This window comes from Diorhabda carinulata, chromosome 1 (genome assembly GCF_026250575.1).
Source record: "Diorhabda carinulata isolate Delta chromosome 1, icDioCari1.1, whole genome shotgun sequence".
Classification (NCBI taxonomy): domain Eukaryota; kingdom Metazoa; phylum Arthropoda; class Insecta; order Coleoptera; family Chrysomelidae; genus Diorhabda; species Diorhabda carinulata.
The window spans coordinates 18095311-18116386 of record NC_079460.1 but is presented as its reverse complement, the minus strand read 5'-3'; the positions used below and the strand labels follow the sequence as shown (position 1 = coordinate 18116386).

At 33.0% G+C, this 21076-nt stretch overlaps 1 protein-coding gene across 1 annotated transcript in view; it reads right to left on the bottom strand.

Moving 5' to 3' along the window:
• Window positions 1–66: 66 nt before the first annotated feature.
• The window catches only part of LOC130895398 (cubilin), a 69632-nt gene continuing 48622 nt past the window's right edge, over window positions 67–21076 (bottom strand). The window contains exons 42-60 of the mRNA XM_057802650.1: window positions 19479–19610; window positions 19074–19421; window positions 15295–15590; window positions 11703–12099; window positions 11442–11629; window positions 10642–10782; window positions 10417–10585; window positions 9760–9954; window positions 8687–8828; window positions 7219–7439; window positions 6226–6428; window positions 5317–5488; window positions 4433–4737; window positions 2736–2889; window positions 2504–2667; window positions 1698–2013; window positions 393–472; window positions 221–332; window positions 67–162 (exon numbers count right to left, since the gene is read on the bottom strand). Of these exons, the coding sequence (XP_057658633.1) occupies window positions 143–162; window positions 221–332; window positions 393–472; window positions 1698–2013; window positions 2504–2667; window positions 2736–2889; window positions 4433–4737; window positions 5317–5488; window positions 6226–6428; window positions 7219–7439; window positions 8687–8828; window positions 9760–9954; window positions 10417–10585; window positions 10642–10782; window positions 11442–11629; window positions 11703–12099; window positions 15295–15590; window positions 19074–19421; window positions 19479–19610 (3755 nt within the window). The 3' untranslated portion in view covers window positions 67–142. The remainder of the gene's footprint in view (window positions 163–220; window positions 333–392; window positions 473–1697; window positions 2014–2503; window positions 2668–2735; window positions 2890–4432; window positions 4738–5316; window positions 5489–6225; window positions 6429–7218; window positions 7440–8686; window positions 8829–9759; window positions 9955–10416; window positions 10586–10641; window positions 10783–11441; window positions 11630–11702; window positions 12100–15294; window positions 15591–19073; window positions 19422–19478; window positions 19611–21076) is intronic.

Genomic DNA, 21076 nt, shown 5'->3' with positions numbered 1-21076 from the left:
TTTGAATGGTGTTGGTGTACACCGTTTTATTACGATTTCAAGGATAGAGAAATGAAACTCAAGCAATGTCTATTTACTATTTATTTATCAAATAAATTCATGACGAAAAATAACAAAAGAATATTACTGAAAATCTCCCATCTCAAACTATATCTGTAACATCTACAAAAAAATAAGAATAAAATTATGACCAAACTTAAATAAATTGTCAGTTACTTACCTGAACTTACTGCCTGGAAATTTGCTATCCATCCTGTACCACCATTGTGTATAGACGATGTATAAATAATTTTTAAAAGAGTTGTTGATCGGAAAATTGATCCAGGTACATACTAAAAATATAAATATTCATATATGTACTGAAACTTTATAGTAAATATGATTCAACTCACATTTTTACAAAGTTCTACTGAAGTTGCGTCCGTTTCTATTTTGACATTTGCTTGCTCGCAAGTTCCTTGTATATCAAAAGCTAAAACAAATTATTATTTTGAATTCAGAAATTACCTATCGGCTATACAATAAATTTGTATCATTATATATGCATATTTTTCCTTCTCATCATTGATTCCCTCTCCTTTTTTTATTAAGTAGTATTTCTGATTGCTAATACGTCAGTATAAACAACAAACATCGTTGACTCCAATCCAGTATAATGAACAGACTCGATCAACACTCCTAATTACACTGTCTGAGGCGCGTTTCGATAACCAAATTATCGTCCTTAGAGACGTAAACTCGTGTCATCGAAACGCACGTCGGACATTGTAATTGTGAGTGTTGGTGCGATGGTAGTGTAAACAGTGTGTTCAGTATGAATATCACCAGCGGCTCCAGAAATTTCAACTTAGAAAGTTCAGTAAACAGAATTCAATACATTAGCAAAATGTCGTCCCCTTCCATAGGATTTTTGATGTATTTTTCCTTTTTTCAATAAAAACGGTACCGTTGGATTTATATTAGGTGGAGGATTTTCATTCAAAATAGAGTATGAGGCTTATTTTGGCGAGGTATAAGAACATTTTTATGCCGTATATGTAATTTTCAGGAAAAGTTCTGATATAGGAAAGCTTTTTTCTACAGGGTTGGGATTGTGGTGGATTATAGGAGGGTAGCGTGGTATTGACTAGTGAAAGTAAAAAAAATGACTCGACGAACCAAACTTTGTAAGGGTGTAATATATTAAATTATTATTGTAAGTAAGGGTGGTTCCAGCTGCGGCTGCATTAATTCCTATCGTCGTCGGCCATGTGGCTGTTCAAGTTGCCCCAAACTGCTAATAAAGAGGGCATACCACACACTATCACTCTCTATTCTGAATGGATCGCTTTAATATTAATTCTACCTAAAAAACCGTATTCGCTATCTTGTAAGCACATTTTTAGGAAGAAGTTCATTGTAAAGACTGTATTTTTGTTTTTTCGGGAAAATTGAATACTAAAATTCTATCTACTCTGACATACCAACGGAAAAATTCACTTTGACAATATCTATACATTCTTTTAAACTTTTAGCGTAACAACATTAAGCATTAAGCATATGTAGCCTTTGGTGTGGAATATTCAGAAACAAATCTCTTGTTGATTTTGGAAAATTAAAATTGAGCCCAACAAAAAATTATTTGAGGAATTGAAAAAAAAAGAAAAATATGCTTTGTTCTTATAAATATTTCTTTCTTCTCATTAACTTATACTCACTTGTGAATTTCATGGCAATGTGTAAATTAATAGGTGGCTTTAGTACCCATGTGCATACCGTATCGTTTCTAAAAGTGTTTGGATACAAAGGACTGTAAACTTTTCCTTTGTTATTGTAAATCGTTCCTCCACAACCAGGACCATCTTCAGTACTAACATACAAAATATCATATTTCAAAAATAATCGCACGTAATGCACAGAACGTCTATTGGATACTTTAAAATACAACTGATTTTTAGATGAAAATACGGGATCGGGTATCCTATAGCCGCACGCAGTCAAAAGTATCTTTTCTGAAGGACCTCCATCTCTAATCTAAAAAATATATGAAATATTCAGGAATTTTGAGAAATAAAAGATATCTGTATCATAGAGTACTAAGCAGAGGATATAAATGATTATGGAGATGAGGAAAATCATTTGTTTATATGGAAAATTGTCCATTGAAACGTGGCGCCACACTAGCACCAGGGTTAACTTTATAATAATTCTTTTGAATAATATTGAATCTTCCAATTCGGCATACTTCAATTCATCTACAATTACTACATTCATATCATTCCCTTTATCTATACCAACGCCAATTTGGATAGTTTCTGAACTGTTATTTATCAAATAGAGCTGGACACTTTTTCAACTTTTCTCTCATAGGAGATACTTTCCTTATCTCTACCCTCCACATAAATGATAAAGTCATATAACTAATTCACTGCATCAAAAAAATGAACTCCAATATATTACTTTATTATGTTATTTGGGTCACAAAATTTAATTGTAAGCAAAATTAAGAATCTGATTTACATACCTCTAATCCAGTTTCAGAACAATTATTTGAGGCGTATATATAGAAGGATGAAAAGTACAAACTTATTGTTCGGTTCTCAGGAACTGTTATGAAAAATGAGCAGTCCATTAGATAATTACCACTGATTATTCTTCCTTGAAGTTCTGTATAGTTCCTATTACATCCTGTAATATTGAAATTAAATTAATTAATTGATTTGTACAACTTCAAAAAACTCATTTTTCTATGTCACCTGGTATAGAATATTCTAGTTTAAATCCTCTTCCTTTCGGTAGTGATCCTTTACTTACGAGTGAGATAGTAACTGATTTTCCAGAAGTATAATAGTCGAAGGGTATTTCATCCACGCCACAGAAAAGATGTCGTCCTCTTGTATCAGTATAAATCTGAAACGAAACAGTCAGAAAACTTGATTTATGCAAACAATTAAAATATTTTGTCGAATCAATTCAGCAAATATATTCTATAAATAGGAATGAAGCGGAATTATAATCGATCATTGAAAAGTGAAGATGTCAGAAATAATAATAATTACATAATATAGACAAACAAGCATTTTAACAAAACATTTGACAGTAACTGTTATTAATTAATCCTAGTTCAATATTTCTCGAAGATTTTGCTCGCTATTTCATAAACAATGTCAACTAACCATAATATATTCCTCTGTAGATATTATAGAAATTCAAAATCAAAATAAGAAAATATTTTATAGACCATGGGAAACAAAATTATGACATAGTGGCACATTCTTCAAACATGAACAGCTATACTCAAAGATTCCGACGTTTTTCTCTACTTTCCTTAATTGCGAATTGTGTCGTAGGTACACGTAATCATTTCTTTTATTCATCATCCTTAGTTCTTCGATTCGTGTGCTTATTTCATTATTATTCGAAATACTTAAGTTCCTAAACTGTTTATTTTATAAATTGACCAGTTCACATAATTAAGTATTCTGGATGTTGTCGAAGTTGTTTTTTGGTAATCTAAGGCACAATGCCACTTGGTGACATAATAACTGGGACTATACCTACATGTTTGTTTTGCCACATCTGTTCAATCTCAACTGCGAGATCCGCATATTTGGCCAGTTTCTCCTGGTATTTGTTCAGAATGTTGTGAGTGTTCCGTATGGCTACATCGATGAGAAGGACTGAATTGACTCTTCTGTTAACCACAACGTTGTCACCTGTTTTATCGGTGATAATGGACTCATTGTCATCGAGTCTAAAATTATCATTTTCGATCACTCTTTCTTTTAGTTATAAGTGCTAATAACTTGATCCTGGATAGCCATCATGAAACCTTCCGTCTCTGGACTAATAGCTAGTAAGCCACCTGTTTGAAACTTATTTGTTAATATGCGGCTGGTTGAGGTCAGCATCAATATCTACCGTGTAATACCTTTTGTAACCTTTGTTGTAGCTTCGTTAACTGTCGCGGGTGTAGGTTGATAAGGTCAATTAACCCACTTCCACCCTATTTACGGGTGAATGTTTTTCGAGTAGTGGATGAATTCGGATGGTGGTTGTTGTTCTTCGTCATAATTGTTTGTGTTAACATCTGTATACGTTCTGTCCATTCCAGGATTCCAAAAGAGTACGTTAATACAGGCATGGTATATCATTATTATTATCCAATAGTTACACTATAATTAATGTAACATCACATAAAGCAAACGTATAATTGAGGAAAACAAAACAGGATGTAGTGCCTATGTTTTTCAAGCTGAATTAGGTGTTAATCTTTCAAGTATCTATCAAAATGAATGTTACTTCACCACTAAAATAAATTTAATTCCATATCCTAATTATCGTAAGTATATAGATAACTGAATCCTATTTTATGGGAAATAATGTTTGAAGGATATTTTTTGTCATACTTTTCTGTCGATTACCTATATTAGACTATTTAAAATGTTCTTACCAATGATGTTTGCTTCATATTTCCAGTATAAACTGCATTTGATCCTAACCCTGCAGCAGCAGCCGAATTTGGGTCTTCGAAAATTTGAATAAAATCACCTGTACATTGTCTACTTTGGCCAGTATTAATTACTTCGTTAGTTAGATTAAACTCTATAAAATGAATGAGTATTTTTTCATAAGTTGTATTCGGAGAAATTGAGTAGCTACATTTCAAATAGGATGGATAAGAACCGCTTTCATAGTTTGGAGACGTTAATATCTTTTTCTTCATGGTAGCTGTCAATATAGACGTACCGCATACAGCTGAAATTCACAATGAAATGATTTAATACGATATATCAAATCACATATAGCCTGTCTGCTCTTGGAAATTAGCATCAAATAATTATTTTTACCAGAAAACAATATTCATCTTCAAATTTATGTTCTTCGTTAAACAAAGATGAGAAAATTAAGTAAAAATAAATTAATACTGATAGATTTTTGTTATTGTACGATAAAAAATGTATAGGTATATAGTACATAATTATCCTTAAACAAATACAGTATAATTTTATTTGATTCAATTCTCAAGCAGGCTAATTGTCCGTATTTAATTGTAATATATTTGTTATAATTCGTAATCAAACATTTTCTTGGAACGGAAATGGTTCTGAAAAGTAGAATAGACTGAGACCGCTAGCCTATTGTACAATCTGGTTAAGCATTAAATATTGAGTGAGTTATGTGAACTCTTAATTCTTCACCAATCCTATCTTCATTCAGGGTTCGCCCTGGTAACAGGGATGCTGTACGAGTTTCGAAATCTACACATTCTCCTCCTCAGACGGTAATTATTGTGTTAGTTGAAAGAACTACCTATTTACTAAAAATAAAACTTACATGGGACAGGAGTTAAAGTTGCTTTAAACGCATTTTCTTTCTGCCCTCCAAGTAATAATCGAATGTACCCATTATTTGCTGACGTGAGAATTCTAGGTACTGGATTTGCACCATTTATTCGATTACAGAATCTCTCAATTAGTTCAGACAATGGACTTGCATTATCATGTATCTGAAACATTTTTTGTATTGTTACAAGGATTTTCCATTCTGTATTCATAACGCAAACAAAAATTGCCTTCTTATCTTGAACAAAAATTACGTGAGTGTTAACCGACAACTTGATTAATTGTACTTATCCTTACATATAAATAGAGTACATTTATATGGTAATAAATAAATAAATAATAAATGACCAATTGTGAGCTTGACGATCATCTTATATATTAAAAAAGTTGATGATTTCCATTCCGAGTCCGTTCAGGCGTTCTACCCAACCGATTTGCTTAATTTTTTTTTCAATGAAAGGTATTGATGCACAGATCAGCCATCAACCATCGGATTTCATCTAATTTTCACCATTCTCAATCTATACTCAAATGCGATTTCCCCCTGTACCTTACTTATGGGAGCTTTTCACATACACACGTTCTATCCTCAATATCTCAGGTTCTATTCAAGATAGAGACTTCGTTTTGATTTAAGAACACTCGCTGAAACACCTTCTTTCTTTCGAGTTTTTGAACACTTAAATCAGTTGAATTGGAGAGGAGCTAGGCGAGGACATTCAATGTGGAGTTATGGATTTTTGTAGGTTTTTGGCAATTTTTCTAAATTCAAAGATCTATATCTCAGGTTCTAATATAGCTACAGAGTTCGTTCTTTTCTATTATAATGATTTCTGATACTTATTTAATGGATTCGATGCGAGCGAAGCCGCGGGTAAAAGCTAGTATTAAATTCACTTACATTCAGTTGCGTACAAAAACATGTCATATTGGAAGATACATCAGCGCAAGATGATGATATATCAAGATTATTAACTTGAATACTAATTTGGTGATCCCTTGGAGCTACAATAGTCCATGCGCAATCCAAATTAGCTAAATTTGGTGATTGGATGACTTTAGTATCTGTCAAATTTATGAGACCACCGCATCCTTCAGCAGGACCTATAAAAAAGTGACAAGAAAAATAATCGTCGCATTCATTGACTCAATAGTTTTTCTTGTATCTGATCCAGAGCCTCAAGTATCGAACAGTGAGAGAAATAAATATATAAGTTATTAATATGTGTGAAACAAATAGTAATTATATTTCTACGTAGCACACCTATAAAGTTAGTTTTCTGATGTTTTTCACTTCAAAGTAAACGTAATTAGCCGTAAGTAGCGTAATTGCGCATTCGGAATATATCAATCATATGCCAAGAGTAGTGTGGTAGCAGTGGAAGCTTTCAATTCTTCTCCAGTCGCCTGCGAGGTTCCATTGCACTGCAAATTGTGACGTGTCATTCAAAACGAGAATTATTTAATGTGGTTATTTTGACGGAATTCAGCTGAGAGTTGTTTGTTCATCCACTATACAGCCCTGATCTTGTTCCCAGGTATTTTCACGTCACTTTGCGTCTCAAAACATTCCTGTTCTCCGGTGAGCGTTTTAACAACAACGACGGGCTGAATACGTCTGTCACACTCTGGTTCACAGACGGTAGAACTTTACGACAAACGGATACAAAAGCTGAGACCACGATACCACAAATGTCTCAATTCTGATTATAGCTTTGTGGAAAAATAGTTCAAACAATACTGTAGTCGTTGCTTATAAATATATTTCTAAAAGTGTGAGTTCTTTTTTATTAGAGAAACTTACTTTCTGTATGTGCCACGTATTATTTAATTTAAGATAAAACATATTTCAGTTTATGACATAATAAAATCATATTTCTAGTGAAATATTTACCATGTGAGAATTTGACTTCAGCTACAAATTCACCAAAGGAACTTGGCACAATTTCTAATTTCACTGCCATGTTACCAGTTTGTGATGGTATTGGAATTTCTTTTTCTATGTGACCACATAATTGACTCAAGCGGTGTTCTCTACGTAAATCGAAATTGTCAAAAATTTCTAGGCTCTGTCCAAAGCACATGGGACCCATATACATCTGAAGCTTCTTTATCCTAAAATGGTTGCAACATTTACACAAGCTGTCTATTGAATGTGTTATCTTTGTTCAAACAGCTTATTAAAATATCTGTCTTATTAAAATAGTATGAACCGTTTTGATTTGAAGAAACAATTTCAAAATTGTCGCATAACGTACAAACTAAGCAGTTTTTAACTGAGAAAAGTTCATTCGAATTGGCTTACTTGTTTCAAGAAATATGTGGTAAAATAGCAGTGCTGTTAGTTCAGATTACAAATGGGAATATTCTAAGCCGTTATGATGAGATGCAACAACATCAAAACAAGTCAACACCCCTATCCTTACAGCGGCATCACATTCCTCTCAGGAGATGTAATCGAATATTCGTCGCAGTGTTGCCCAACTAAATAGTTTTCTCTTTCGAATAACGATTAATGATGTTTTCGAATTTTTAAAATTACAAACATCACCGTATAATAAGCCACAGTTAGCCACAGAAGACACAGTTAAAGAGTGAATGGTACAGCGTTGGTTCAATCGTTTTAATAATGAAGATTTGTCGCTTGAAAATAGGTTCGCGTACAGGTCGTACACTTTCTTGGTATATTGAGGTTACAAAGGAAGTATCAGAAAACCATCCTAGTATCAGCACTCGCGCGTAAGATTGGGTAAGATCTATAAAAGTTGGCGAATAGTGCTACACGATTAACCGAGTAGAGGTTTGTAAACAGATCCTTACCTTGCCGAAAGATGAAGACAATTACCAGAACCCGTCGCAAAGAGAGGTACGTCTATTTGAGCGGAAAGTCTTGTTGTATGTCTGGGGCAATTATGATGATCTGGTGTACTTCGAAATCATTTGAAATGGTCGAAATATCAACGCCGAAGTTTATAGTGGACAAACAGATGCGAATGTATGAGGTTTTATCGAAGAAATCTTCAGGTTTTGTTAACAGAAAGCGGGTTCTCTCACAACAAGACAATGCTAAGCTACATACTAAATTATGGACAATAAGATGGAAAAACTTGTGGTTAGGTTAGCTGGCTGTGGTAGAACTCCCACTGCCACATCCAGCATTTAGCCTGGACTGTCAGATTAGTTTTTTTTCAGATCCATGGTGGAATATTTGCATGAGAAAAAATTCGAATCCAAAGGAGATGTTGAAAATACGTCGCAACAATTTTTTGCATCTAAGCCAGAATACCTCGAATATTGCGGCATTTTGTACGATTATTTAATAAATTAAGTGAAAATTAGACACTGATATTATTTATACTTACCTAAGAATGATTATTTGATTAGTAGGAGCTGTTATATTCCAAACACAAGACATTCTAGGTTGATAGTAACGCATTGTTGAAGTATAACTTTTTAGCGATTGACGTTCTATTACAGTTTCTTTGGTAATTGTTCCACCACAGGCTGCAAAATAAATGTGGCGATAAAATAATCATCATTCTTAGCAAAAATGAAATGTTTTAATACTGTAAAATGACTTAATACTGTCAGTAGCTCTTATGTTGAAAAAGCCTTATTGATAGCGAAAGTTTAGTATCTCAGCATTGTAAAGGAATGTTGTGTGCCCATCGATATGATCACGGATGCCCTGTCTTCCAAACAATGCTTCACCAAAAAATAGAAAATGATAATAACTAGTCGACTCCAATGGACAAATGCTCCACAGAGGATCATTAGTATTCTACACTGATGGCTCGAAAATAGATAATGGAGAAGTAGGGACAGGAATATATGGCCCTACTTCAGAGAATTACAACCTTTCATATATTTCCCAAAAGCCATCAAGTTATGGTCATAAAAAAATGAGAGAACGAAAAGTAGTCATAAAAATGGAATAAGATCCCAGGTCTGAAACAATCGAAGATGTTTCTTTCTTATTCTACCAACTAGTCTTAAAAGACCCTTTAATTGAACAAAGATGAGCTAAGGATAGTTACTGATATGCTTACTGGATCCTGTCTGGTGAACAAGCATCTAAAAACTATAAGGAAAGCTGCCGACAGCACTTGTCGTTTCTGTAAGAGACTAAAGGAAACCGCAGAATACCTCCTTCATAAGTGCGAGACAATCCATAGATTACGGTGCTTAAATTCAAAATTTTTGACGCCTGAAGAGATAAACAGAGATAAACCGCAAATCCCCTAGACGGTTAGTTCACTGTCCAAAGTCAATAGGTCAAAGTGTTAGTGAGGTAGATTTACGGTCTTTCCACCCTAGCTCCTCTTATATAATCTTATCATCATTGTATTAATAAAAGACTGAATACGAGGCTATTTAGCACGTTTTGTTATTGGCTGGATCTGAAGAATACAATTATATTATAAAACTGTCTTACTATCGTCTCTGTATTCGAGCTTGAATCCTTTTCTGGTTAACCAAGCATCCGTTTGGAACACCAAATTCACAATTCCTCTCACTCTTAATACCTCTGGAGTATTTTCACCACAGTAAACATTTTTGAAATAGACGTACTGTCCAGGACTAGTACTAGAAGACACTGTTAAATTGTCATATTTGCATTGAGGATCTCCTAAAAATAAATAGTGACAATATGTAAATAAATTTACATATTTACATTGTTTGATTGTATCAGTGTACATTGGAAAATATATAATTATATATAAATATACATAAATTGATTAGAAATATAAATATCATGAACGAAAAATGAGAGTTAAATATTCGAAATGTGGAAAAACAAATTATTAATCTATTATTATATCTCGAAATGAAGTGGTGATAATACTAAGAAAAATATTTAGAAAAATTCAATATGGCTCTAAGAAAATATATATCATTTGTATACGGTTAACATGATGAGAATGAGACAGTATTAAGTGAAAACTTAGTGTTGATATTTCTTTAAGCAGAAGAGATCAATATATAATCATTAACCAGTTAATAGAAACTTCTTCGACATGTAATTCGTACTAAATATTCCTTATATACTATCTTGTTAGCGTACAAACAAAAATAATGATAAAATATATACCAGCTTCCAAAAGAAAATCGCGAAAACGAATGTTTACAATATCCTTTCCTTTTATGGTATATTCACATTTTAAATCATTTCGGTAGCTTACAGGATATCCAGGACTGACTATGTAACGGATTTTACTATCTGCTGTGAAAGTTCCACCACATTTCCATTTCCACTCAGCCTAAATAAATAAAGTTCAACTTCAACTAAGAATATAAAGACGCAAAATGATCTTACTTTAAATCCGCTACCACTAATCGCATCGTTACTCCTGAATAAAATTTTCATCCTTTCACCTGTAGAGGTTAAAGCAGTTGGGATATTTCGACCACAATATTTACCCAAACTAGCCCATACTTCGTCATCCCAGCTCCAAACCTTGAAATTAAAAAAAAACGATTATCTCAACGTGATTCAATCTGTTTCGCAATTTCATAGTACTCAATAGATAAACAATTACAGTTGAAATATCAACGTCAGAAACGCTCCTAAACCTGCCTCCCCTTTACCTTATAGTGAAAAAAAATACATTAAGCTGGAAAACATACTACTAGAAAAATGGCCTTGAAGGTCCAGAAAACTATTGACTCCAGGAGCAGAATCCCACTGTGGTCTTATGAGATGCCACATTAATAATGAACTCAACAGATGGCTAAAGAATAACTGGAGAAATACTCCAGAACTAGAACAATCCAGACATATCAGCTAAGAAGTCTGAAGAAGTTCTCGTGATGACCAGAAACGATATCAAATTGGTGGTCGGTTTTCTGATAGGTCAGTACCTCGTCAAACATCCCTTCATTTGGGAGGAGTCTACACATTTTGGAAGTAGAACAATGAGATGTAGAGTCTTGTACAAAATAACCTCTAGGTATAGGTGCAGAATGCTAGCTTGTATGTTAGGAGAAAAAGTCAGAGCTGGGAAAATTTCCGATGAAACTGATTTTAAAATACAAACACTTTCTACTTACAATACAATTAATGCATTGAAAACAACAAAAAAAAGAAAAACGATAGAAATAGAATTTTAAACATACCTGAATAAAATCATTACTACAATTAGTACTCTGTTCTAAATTGAATCTACCAATGAAGTTAAGTTGAAGATGGTATCCTGGTTCAGACTCAATTATCCATAAACATTCGGCATTGTTTGGGTAATCACCAGATCCATAATTCGGAGAATGAATGAAACGTTCTTTATCGTGGAATACACCCCCACATCCTGAAAAATATTTGTTATGGGAAAATGTGTTAATCGGCAAATTGTAAAACTGATTTAGATATCTCCTTCTCACCTGAACTCATAGCTTCATACTTCAAGGTAAATCCAGTTCCAGTTGAAGTTTGATCAAACTTATATTCTATCCACAACTGATTAGTTTGTGAAATTAACAATTCGGGTTTCATATTTTTACAGTATTTTCCAATTCTGGGATGTGTTGGAAGGCGCCCATTATACACAACGACATAACTTTTTTCACAATCATCGCCAAGATCAAGAGTAATTGAAGTAACGTTTATAGTTTGTCCTGTTGCAACAGAAACTAACCAAGCACACTCATATGATTTGGAAGGCTTATTAGGATATAGAGGACTGGAAATAACGCCAGATTGGCCTTCCACCATTCCACCGCAATCGTGAGTGTTGTATTGCGCTGTGAAATTCATAGTAGCACTCATCAAAACAAAAGCCTGAAATTAAAGAAAATCATATGATCACAGGAATTTGCTGTAATTTAATGAAAAACTAAAATATAATAAGATCTGAAGTAATTAAGGAAAAGAACTGTCGTTGACAATGAAGTAGGTGTTCAAAATGTTCACCGCTAACGTGCTAATCAAATAAAATTGTCTCCTTGCTTTATTCACCGCATCAGGCTTGATCGACCCAACCACAATCGTTATTCTTTTTTTTAGTAATTTGAATCAAAAGGTTCAGTTGCATTGAGATACTGCCAAACATTGCGTTAATAATGTTTTTTCTGAAACCATATCGCATTCACTGGAACTTGAGCGTTTCCTAGCTCAGGATATAAATTTGTCAAAGCTCGAATGACATCATATTGACGTAGCTCCAAAGAATGATCGCTATTTAACTTGCGCTCAATGATATGGTTTGCAGCAATCCCTACTCAAACAATAACATTTTAAATATATTGCTTGTGTTCTTCTCTCATTCAATCAAGATTTTCCGCTAAACAGTAACAGAAATTTTGCCGAATAGCATAACCATTGAGTAAAAAAAAATATCCATCATTCGCTTACAACAATGATTTTTCATATCAAAATTGTCTTGAATGAGCTCCTGAATAGATTCAGTTTGTATGGATTCATACGAAATAATCGCCAAATAGATCGTTGCTTTTTTGCATGAGGTGTACTATCTTCTTTATGTCTGAGCCGTAGAAGTCAGCCGCTGTGCCGGGAAGATAGACTAAAGCTTCTTCTTTCCGCTCTTCGTCGGTTGAGAAATACATCCTTACCAAGTGTTTTTTTTTTAATTCAAGAAAATGATAATAATCACTGGGTGCCGCTTCCACACGTTGCAGTTTGTTGCTATCCGTCAACATTTTCTGGACCCACCTCGAACAAACCTTGGTATATCCTAAGTAATCTCTCAAAAGGTTATGAATACAGGACTTGCTAACATCACAAATCATCTCGCTTAGGTCCCGAACCGTCACCCTTCGAACTTTCAACATTGCTTCTTCCACTTCTTCCACCATTTACGCACATGTTGCACATTCATATACTTTTCTTCAAACACCTCACACAGTTGGAATGAATTCCCGCCGTAGGAACGTTTTTTGCACACAAAAAACGATTCACAGAGCGTAATGTGCACCTGACGTAATAATCAAATGGAACCTTTATCTTTCACGCCTAACAGCAACCCTAGCGTTCGTAGGTTCATGGAAACCTCATTTTATGGACAATCCTCGTATATAAAAATATAAAACTGTAGATTGTACTTGTCATTATAAGTGATTGAAGTTGAAAAATGTTAAAATGTACAGTAACCATATATATATCCAATATTTATGTGGAATATTTTCCAGCACAATCGATTTGTAAAATAGAAAACGAGCTTCTGCATGTTTGAATGAATGAACTCAAAAATGAAAGTATTCATTGAAAAAGATGAATATTTGTTTGAATGATTTGTGAGTGTCCAATTGTCACCATTCATCACTATCATTTTGAATTTCGACTTAAGCTCTTAAGGCATAAACATAATTTTTTTTGTTAATTAATTTTTACCGCCGACGATACTACATAGGCGGATGAAGTGTATGACATAACAATTGACACCTCAGATGATAGTGATAGTTCCGATGAAGACAATAATTCATGAAATTATCCATATCTTGATCATATGTGAAAAGGATAAGATAAGTTGAAATTAATATTTTTTTTTTGTCGAGTTAACGCGCTCGACTGACGCCTCATCCCTTGTTTCCCCCACGATTAACAATTGATTTTTATTACTAATTGATATCAATTTTGTATAAGGACAATTCCATATGGGAAAAACAACATACAGTATTAAACACAGGCGGAATAAAATTCTTGTGTAATAGTAGGTATTTACATCTGTTTTTACTTGTTACGTTCGCTCTTTTTAATTTTTAACTATCTGTTAATTCTTAACTTATAGTTAGCTTAGAATGCAAATAATTTTTTTTTCTAAACTTTCTCAATTGTAATTTGATACAACTAAATGAACAATTAATTCTTTAATTAAAAGTATTTTCGTAGTAAAATAATTATTTGCTCAACGTGATGAATTCAATTTAAAAGTTATCTTGTTTCATCTGCGCGATAATCCAATACCTATCAAGAAATATAATGACCATAACAGGAATCACTAAACTTTATCATAAAACTAGAAACTATTTTTTCAGCTGCATACGAGGTGTGATTAAAATTAATTTGAAGAACAAAGTGAAAAGGTAACATTGAAGGTTAAAAATAAAATATGTTTACAATTTTCGAACACTAAGTTAACAAGTGAATAGTAGGGCTCAAGAGATTGATTTGTTCCTTTCAACTCCTGCTTTGAAATCTTTGTCAATTGGTTTAGGTCTATGATTGTTCTTTAATGTTTTATTTATTAAAGTTTCATCAAAATACATCGAACTATTTTATTTGAAACAGGGTAATACTTCTTCAAAGTACAGCCTTTGACTAGCAATATATTTATCTCGATTTTGAGTCAACAATTGGAAAAATTTCGGAATGATTTTCTTCTGTGACAAAAAGCACAAATCTAGTTAGCAATAGTAAAACTTTTAGCGACAATTTTTCATCACACTATGTTTTCACAATCAATACTTTGATGTTCGACTGGGTCACTTCTCCACAATTCAACAATTTTGAAAATGAAAACTGAAGACGATCTTTCAATTTCATAAAAAATTAAATTTAGCAGTTCTGGTCTAGATTTTAAGTTCTTAACCAAGCTCTAGAATAGTCAATTGCCAATTTCAATAAACAAAATTGTTCATTTTTGTCATTTCTATCTGTTTCCAAAATCAAATGATGTCCACATCTTAATCACTCTTAGCAGTCTTCAAAGCTACTATGTTATAAACGTAGATCTTTATCAGAATTAAAAACATAACTAAATGCTTGTCTCAATTCATGGGAGTGTGAGGCATCCCAGTTGAAACACATACGTAAGTAATTGCTGATATAAAAAACAGATCTTTTGATTAAATCTTCTAATTAAACACATTTTACAAGTCAAAGTCATTTGAAGTACTGTCAATATATTATTCTGGTGAATATTTCAATTTATTCTTTCAAATTTATTTTATTAAGCTAGTTCTATGGATATTTTAAAAAATATCTGATGGTTCTTTTTAGCAAGAGCCGTATACGAACCTGTAATTTTGTAATTAAAAATGGTGATCTTATTGTAATTGGAGTAACCGTTGGTATACAAATATTTGACAAGACATTTTTCTTTTCTTTTCCTGTTACTAAAAGAAATCCTGATGTATGTAGACATGATGACTCGATAGGTTTTGTAGTATTGGTACTCATTGTCAAACTTATAGCAAACGTTCTAGCTTGATCTATATCTGAACGTGAATGTGTCCACTCACAATTGTATGCCCAGTTTCTTAAAGTTGGATTCTTGATGACACCATTTTCAGAACCAAACTCACCTTGACACACTAAAAAAATTAATAGTCATCAATTATAGTTATGTTCCGGTGTGAATATATGTATGAGATTATCATCAGCTTGACACTGAATCGAGAGTCAAGAATTGATTTTATCTCTTATTTTTTTATTGCGATCTAAGTTTTGAAAAACGTAATTCATTCACATCTAATTTAAATAAATCTTCAACAAAGATAAAACCAATGGTAATAATCTTATTTGGTTTTTTACTATTTTAACGTTAATTTTTCTTGTTATTTTATAAACAGTTATAAATTATCGTCTTATTGAAATCTAAAGATTATTGTTAATTTGAACATATAGCGTCAAAATTCTGGTCATTAACTGGTTTTCTGCGCGAACATAGATTGTTCACAATTGTCATAGGATGAAAATCGTGTTTGTGAGTGTGTTTCTCTTTTTTTAGAAAAAACCAATACGAAGAGTTGTTGACACTTTTGGTGCATTCCACTAGACACTTACGACCACGGTCTTTCCGTTCCAGTTAGTCCAGAGCGTTATAATCGTAAACCTAAGAGGAATAGTTTATGAAGCGTTTTGAGCATTGTGGTAAAAATGGCAAAACAGAGAAATAAAGAAAATTTTCAAAATGTAATGTTACAGTTTGCTATCGAATTTTATAGTGGCGTCCTATCGACCCAATCCAAACACTAGACCAAATAATACAGTGGAATATAAAAGAGAAATACATATAGTCTTTATAGATTTCAGAAGTACTTTCGAATCAATAAAAAGAGAGAAAATAACAGAAGAGCTAGAAAGGCAAGGAATTCCAAAAAAATTAGATAGATTAATAGAAGTAATACTAAATAAGAGGCATTAAAGTGAGATTCCAAGGCACAACATCAGAATAGACACACACAAATAAAGGCGTCAATGTCACCAACACTATTCAATATAATATTGGATGGCATTGTGAGAAACGCAGGATTACAGAATAAGAACATTATAATAGGCGTAATACAGATAGTAGCATACGCAGATGATATGCATATCATAGCAAATATACAGAAGGAATTAATAAAGGCGATCAACAAATTAGAAGAAGAAGCAAGTAATTACAGACTGGAAATAAATGCAGAAAAAACCAAATATATGAAAATATGGGGAAAACCAGAAGAGGGAGCAAACCAACTGAAAACGAACAAATAAAATTATGAAACAGTATCGGCCTTTAACTATCTAGGAATAACGTTGGGATAAACAACGAGAGACGGGATAAAAGAAAGGATACAAAAAGGCTACCAAGCCTTTAGAAGAAACAAAAACCTACTAAAAAACGAAGAAATAACCAAACAAAACAAAATAAAAATGTAGAAAACCCTAAGAAGACCAGTTATCACGTATGCGATGTAAACAACAGTAGTTAATAAAAGGAAAGAAGAAGAACTTAAAAGAACCAAGAGAACAGGTCCAAACACAACACAGGAGGGAGAAAGGAAAAAAAAGAAAAACGAAGAAAAGAGGAAGAGCTGAAAAAGGAAAATATAGTGAGATACATAAAAGCACAAAGACTCAACTTCGATGGCTATATAAGAAGAAAATCTACTGAAATGATCATAAGAATAACGCAATGGACCCCCTTGTGGCCAAGGAGAAGAAGCAGGCCGAGAAAGACTTGGAGAAACGAAATAGAGGAGGACATAAGAGCATTGGAGAGCAACATTCCGGAACCGAAAGGAATGGAAAATAATAACAAAAGCAGCCAAGACCAATGATAAACTATGAAGAAGACAAAAATAGAAAACGAGAAGTAATCCACCTCGAAAAAGGATTTTAAACCGCTAAAAGCGATAGCCATAATCCAAATGATTTAAAGGCTTGATGATGATGACGATGATGATGATGATGACATAAAAATGAAATCAAAATATCTTTTATGTAAATAGTAAGATATTTGATATTGAATGCTAATATTTTATTTAGAAGAAAAATATCTTACCATTTATTTGTAGTGTTATTCACAAAAAATTAGATAATATACGAGTACATACATATTTACAAGGAATTTATAGATAATTACCTATTAGTAGTAAAAAATATGGAACAATTAACCATTTACTCACAACCCTAGCTTGTACTCCAATAGCAAACAATTGGACAAACAAATTCAATGCAAGCGTTGGATCTGCATGATTTTAGAAAGTTTGGATAGAGTTGGCTCATAACTTGTTTCAAGTTTCAAACATGGTTTTAAACTTTCATTTGTTAGTTGGCTTCTTACTTATGCTTGCTTGCACGAATATGTTGATCTGAGGATAGTCAGCACTCCAATGTCAACTTCTTCACCCTACTGAATTATTCTATGTGTCGAATATAATAGCCCCAAATAACGGTATTTCTTTCAGAGTTGTCCACTTCTATTGCATTACGTATATACATTTCTGCACCTCCACTTCTTCTTGCTTTTCAACTCTGTAAATTTTCTCATCCACAAAGCTCTAGTTTTTACATCGATAAATTGCGTTTATGAAGATCCAGTTCCAATTTCAAATGGTTCAATGTAGATTTCGTTACTATTTATGTTGAAAATATTTATTATGAATGCTAGAGTCGTTTTGTTGGTTTTGGATTGCACACATCTGTCAGCAAATTCATCTTTAATTTTTTTATAAGTTTGCTGAAGTAATTCGTCTCAACAGTTGCACTGGTTTTATCGATATATTGCTTTAAAAATTGAAAATTAAGTAATTTACCGCTCTCTATATCGTTTGCAAAAACAATTAATTTTTCTTCCAAACAAGCCAATGCTGTGATATCCACCATAGATTAAAATTTTCGCAGCCATTTGTCGCTTTTCAATTCAGGCCTCTTTCATTCAGAAACGTATTTATTCCATTTAAGCACAAAGCAAAACACCTTACCTTTGGAAATCCATCGCATTTTATTTTGAAGAATGAGGTCGGAATAAGAGTCTCCATTTCGCTTAACAATTCTTTAGAATGGCTTCAATAGAGTGCTTTTGACTATTTACTATTTACAATTTTGATTACTTCGAATCTTCGAAATTTCGTGGTTTATTTTGCTCTTAAGAATCGTTGTTGCTCCTTTATTTTTTCCTGCCAAACTTCTGGCTTCATCAGTTGCTATTTAAACGTTCTATTTGAATTGATTCCATTGTCAGGCATTTGTGTACGGCATTCGCTATATCTTCCCTCTAATTTTTCCAGAGAGAGGTAACAATACTAGAAGTTTTTTCTTTTGCACCTTGGGAGGACATATATTTGACAAAAAGAACAGCTTGTGCCGTGTATTTTATGTCGCATGACTCATCGCTAGCAAGCGATAAGGTAGAAGAATGTTGAATATCGACTTAAATAAACATTTTGATGTATTTTTACATTTCTGCAGAAATGAACATTGTACGTTTCATGAATTTGTGCATTACTTTCTCATATTCACTTTCACATGTTTCCAAAGTTTGTCAGAAGACGCAACCCTATTAAAAATTTTGTATTTTATATTGTACTTACAAGTGGGAAGACGTGAATTGTATTCCGCTTTAAATCCTCGATGTTCACTTTTCGAAACAGACCAGAAAAATATCAGCATCTTATTTGAGCTAGATTCGAAAGTAGTTACATTAGAACCAGTCGTCTTAATGTCGTGATCAAGTCGGAGTTTATAAGTTCCGTCAAATACGGCAAGCCCATGCTCATATCTAACAGCTCCATTCAAATCAACATCAATAAAATTTAGAGTGATTCTACGTCCTAATGGAACTGTTATCTGCCATTGACAGTTTCTGTTGTAGTGATTCATTATGGGATATCCTGGTGATTGTATAACACCAGATTCTGTAGTGAGTTTTCCACCACAGGCTAAAACACAATAAATGTTATTATAATATAATACTAGCTTCATAAGGGGCAACTAACCGACTTGACTTGATTTGAATTTTAATGAGAATGTTCCAGTATTATCTGATGACAATGTTAGTATTACTTCATTTGATATCGACTTTATTGATGCAGGGGGATTTTTTCCACAGTATTTACCCAAGAAGCTACCTGTAATTCACCCAAATACATTATAAAATTAAATAGTTAGCGAGTAATAAATGGATAATAAACATATGATAATATCCTTAGAAAGTTTTATCCTGTAATAACTAGCCATGCAAAAATCTGGATGTAAACTGCATTTTGATGGGCAATAATCAACCTGTAACTTGGAGGCAAAGAACAGTGGACGAGAGAATGTAAACCTGCAACACTAAATAGAGCACAAATAAAGTTATGAAAAATTTTTGAATTGCGGCACTAATTCTTCTTGCAAGAATTCCAGATATCGTACTTCATTGAGAATTTTGGTAAAGGAATTTTAGTCCTATTATCTTGATTTCCTACTCTCACTGGTTGTTGAGTCTGGCTTTTCCTTATCCGCTGTTGATTTTAATACGCCCAATTCGATTCTTCTTGTAATCGGTGAAGAATAAAAATTTACTATTTAACATTTAAGTACAGGGTCCTTCACGACGAGCTGTATCGATATGTACATGGGAAAATACTGCGACAAGTGTTCTGAAAATTTGCTTGCATGGGTTTTCCGAAATCTTCGTTTTACCTAAAATAATTTCAGTTTTCTGAAAGTTCCGGTTATACCGAAAGTGGACCCAAACTTCGTTATTTAAAACGGAATGCTATGGTTTTTATTAAATTTTTGGAATCTACGCAAAATTTCAATATTACTTTATAAAAGGCATTTTTCAATTATTTCACATTTTCGAAATTTTTGGACACATGTAGCCCTCCACTAAAAAAATAGTGTGTTAAGAAAATGGCGCCAAATTTCGCTATCTAAAAACTTCGAAAATTTAATTTTTTCAAATAGCAAGCCCCATTTTTCTCTTTACTATTAGACTCTACGCTTTAAATTAACAGGACTTCTTTGGTAAATTCATATATCTCAAATCAACAGTTTTCGTAGTAACTTGAAAAAACTGAAATCTTCATGGTTTTTAAATGTCGGTTGTCTGGAACGACCATAAAAAATAAAAGCTAACATATCAACAAACAAATAATGAAAGCAGTGAAATGAAAGTGTTCATCATGTCCTGTTTACGATTTATTATTGAAGATTATTTCAATTTGCTAGTAATATACAGGGAATGTGATAGGGTTAATAAACTAGCCTGCGATACTTTCCGTTTGCGATATCCGGATAGACCACGAACCACTCCTGATACACTTACACGGCTCATTCATAATTGTAAAACCCACGGTCAGTTTGTTGCACTGTGCAGCAAATTGAAACCTGTCGTAGACAATGAAGCCAATGAAAATACAGTCTTGCGATACTATCCGTATTCAATCTCGTTGGTACAAAATTTAGACCAGATGACGATAAAAAAAATTGCTTTTTGTGAATTTATATTAATAAAAACTCAGGAAGACGAAAATTTTTTACAAAACTTTATTTGGACAGATAAGTGTAATATTCAGAAGAATGGAATATTTAACCAGGGTAACTCCCA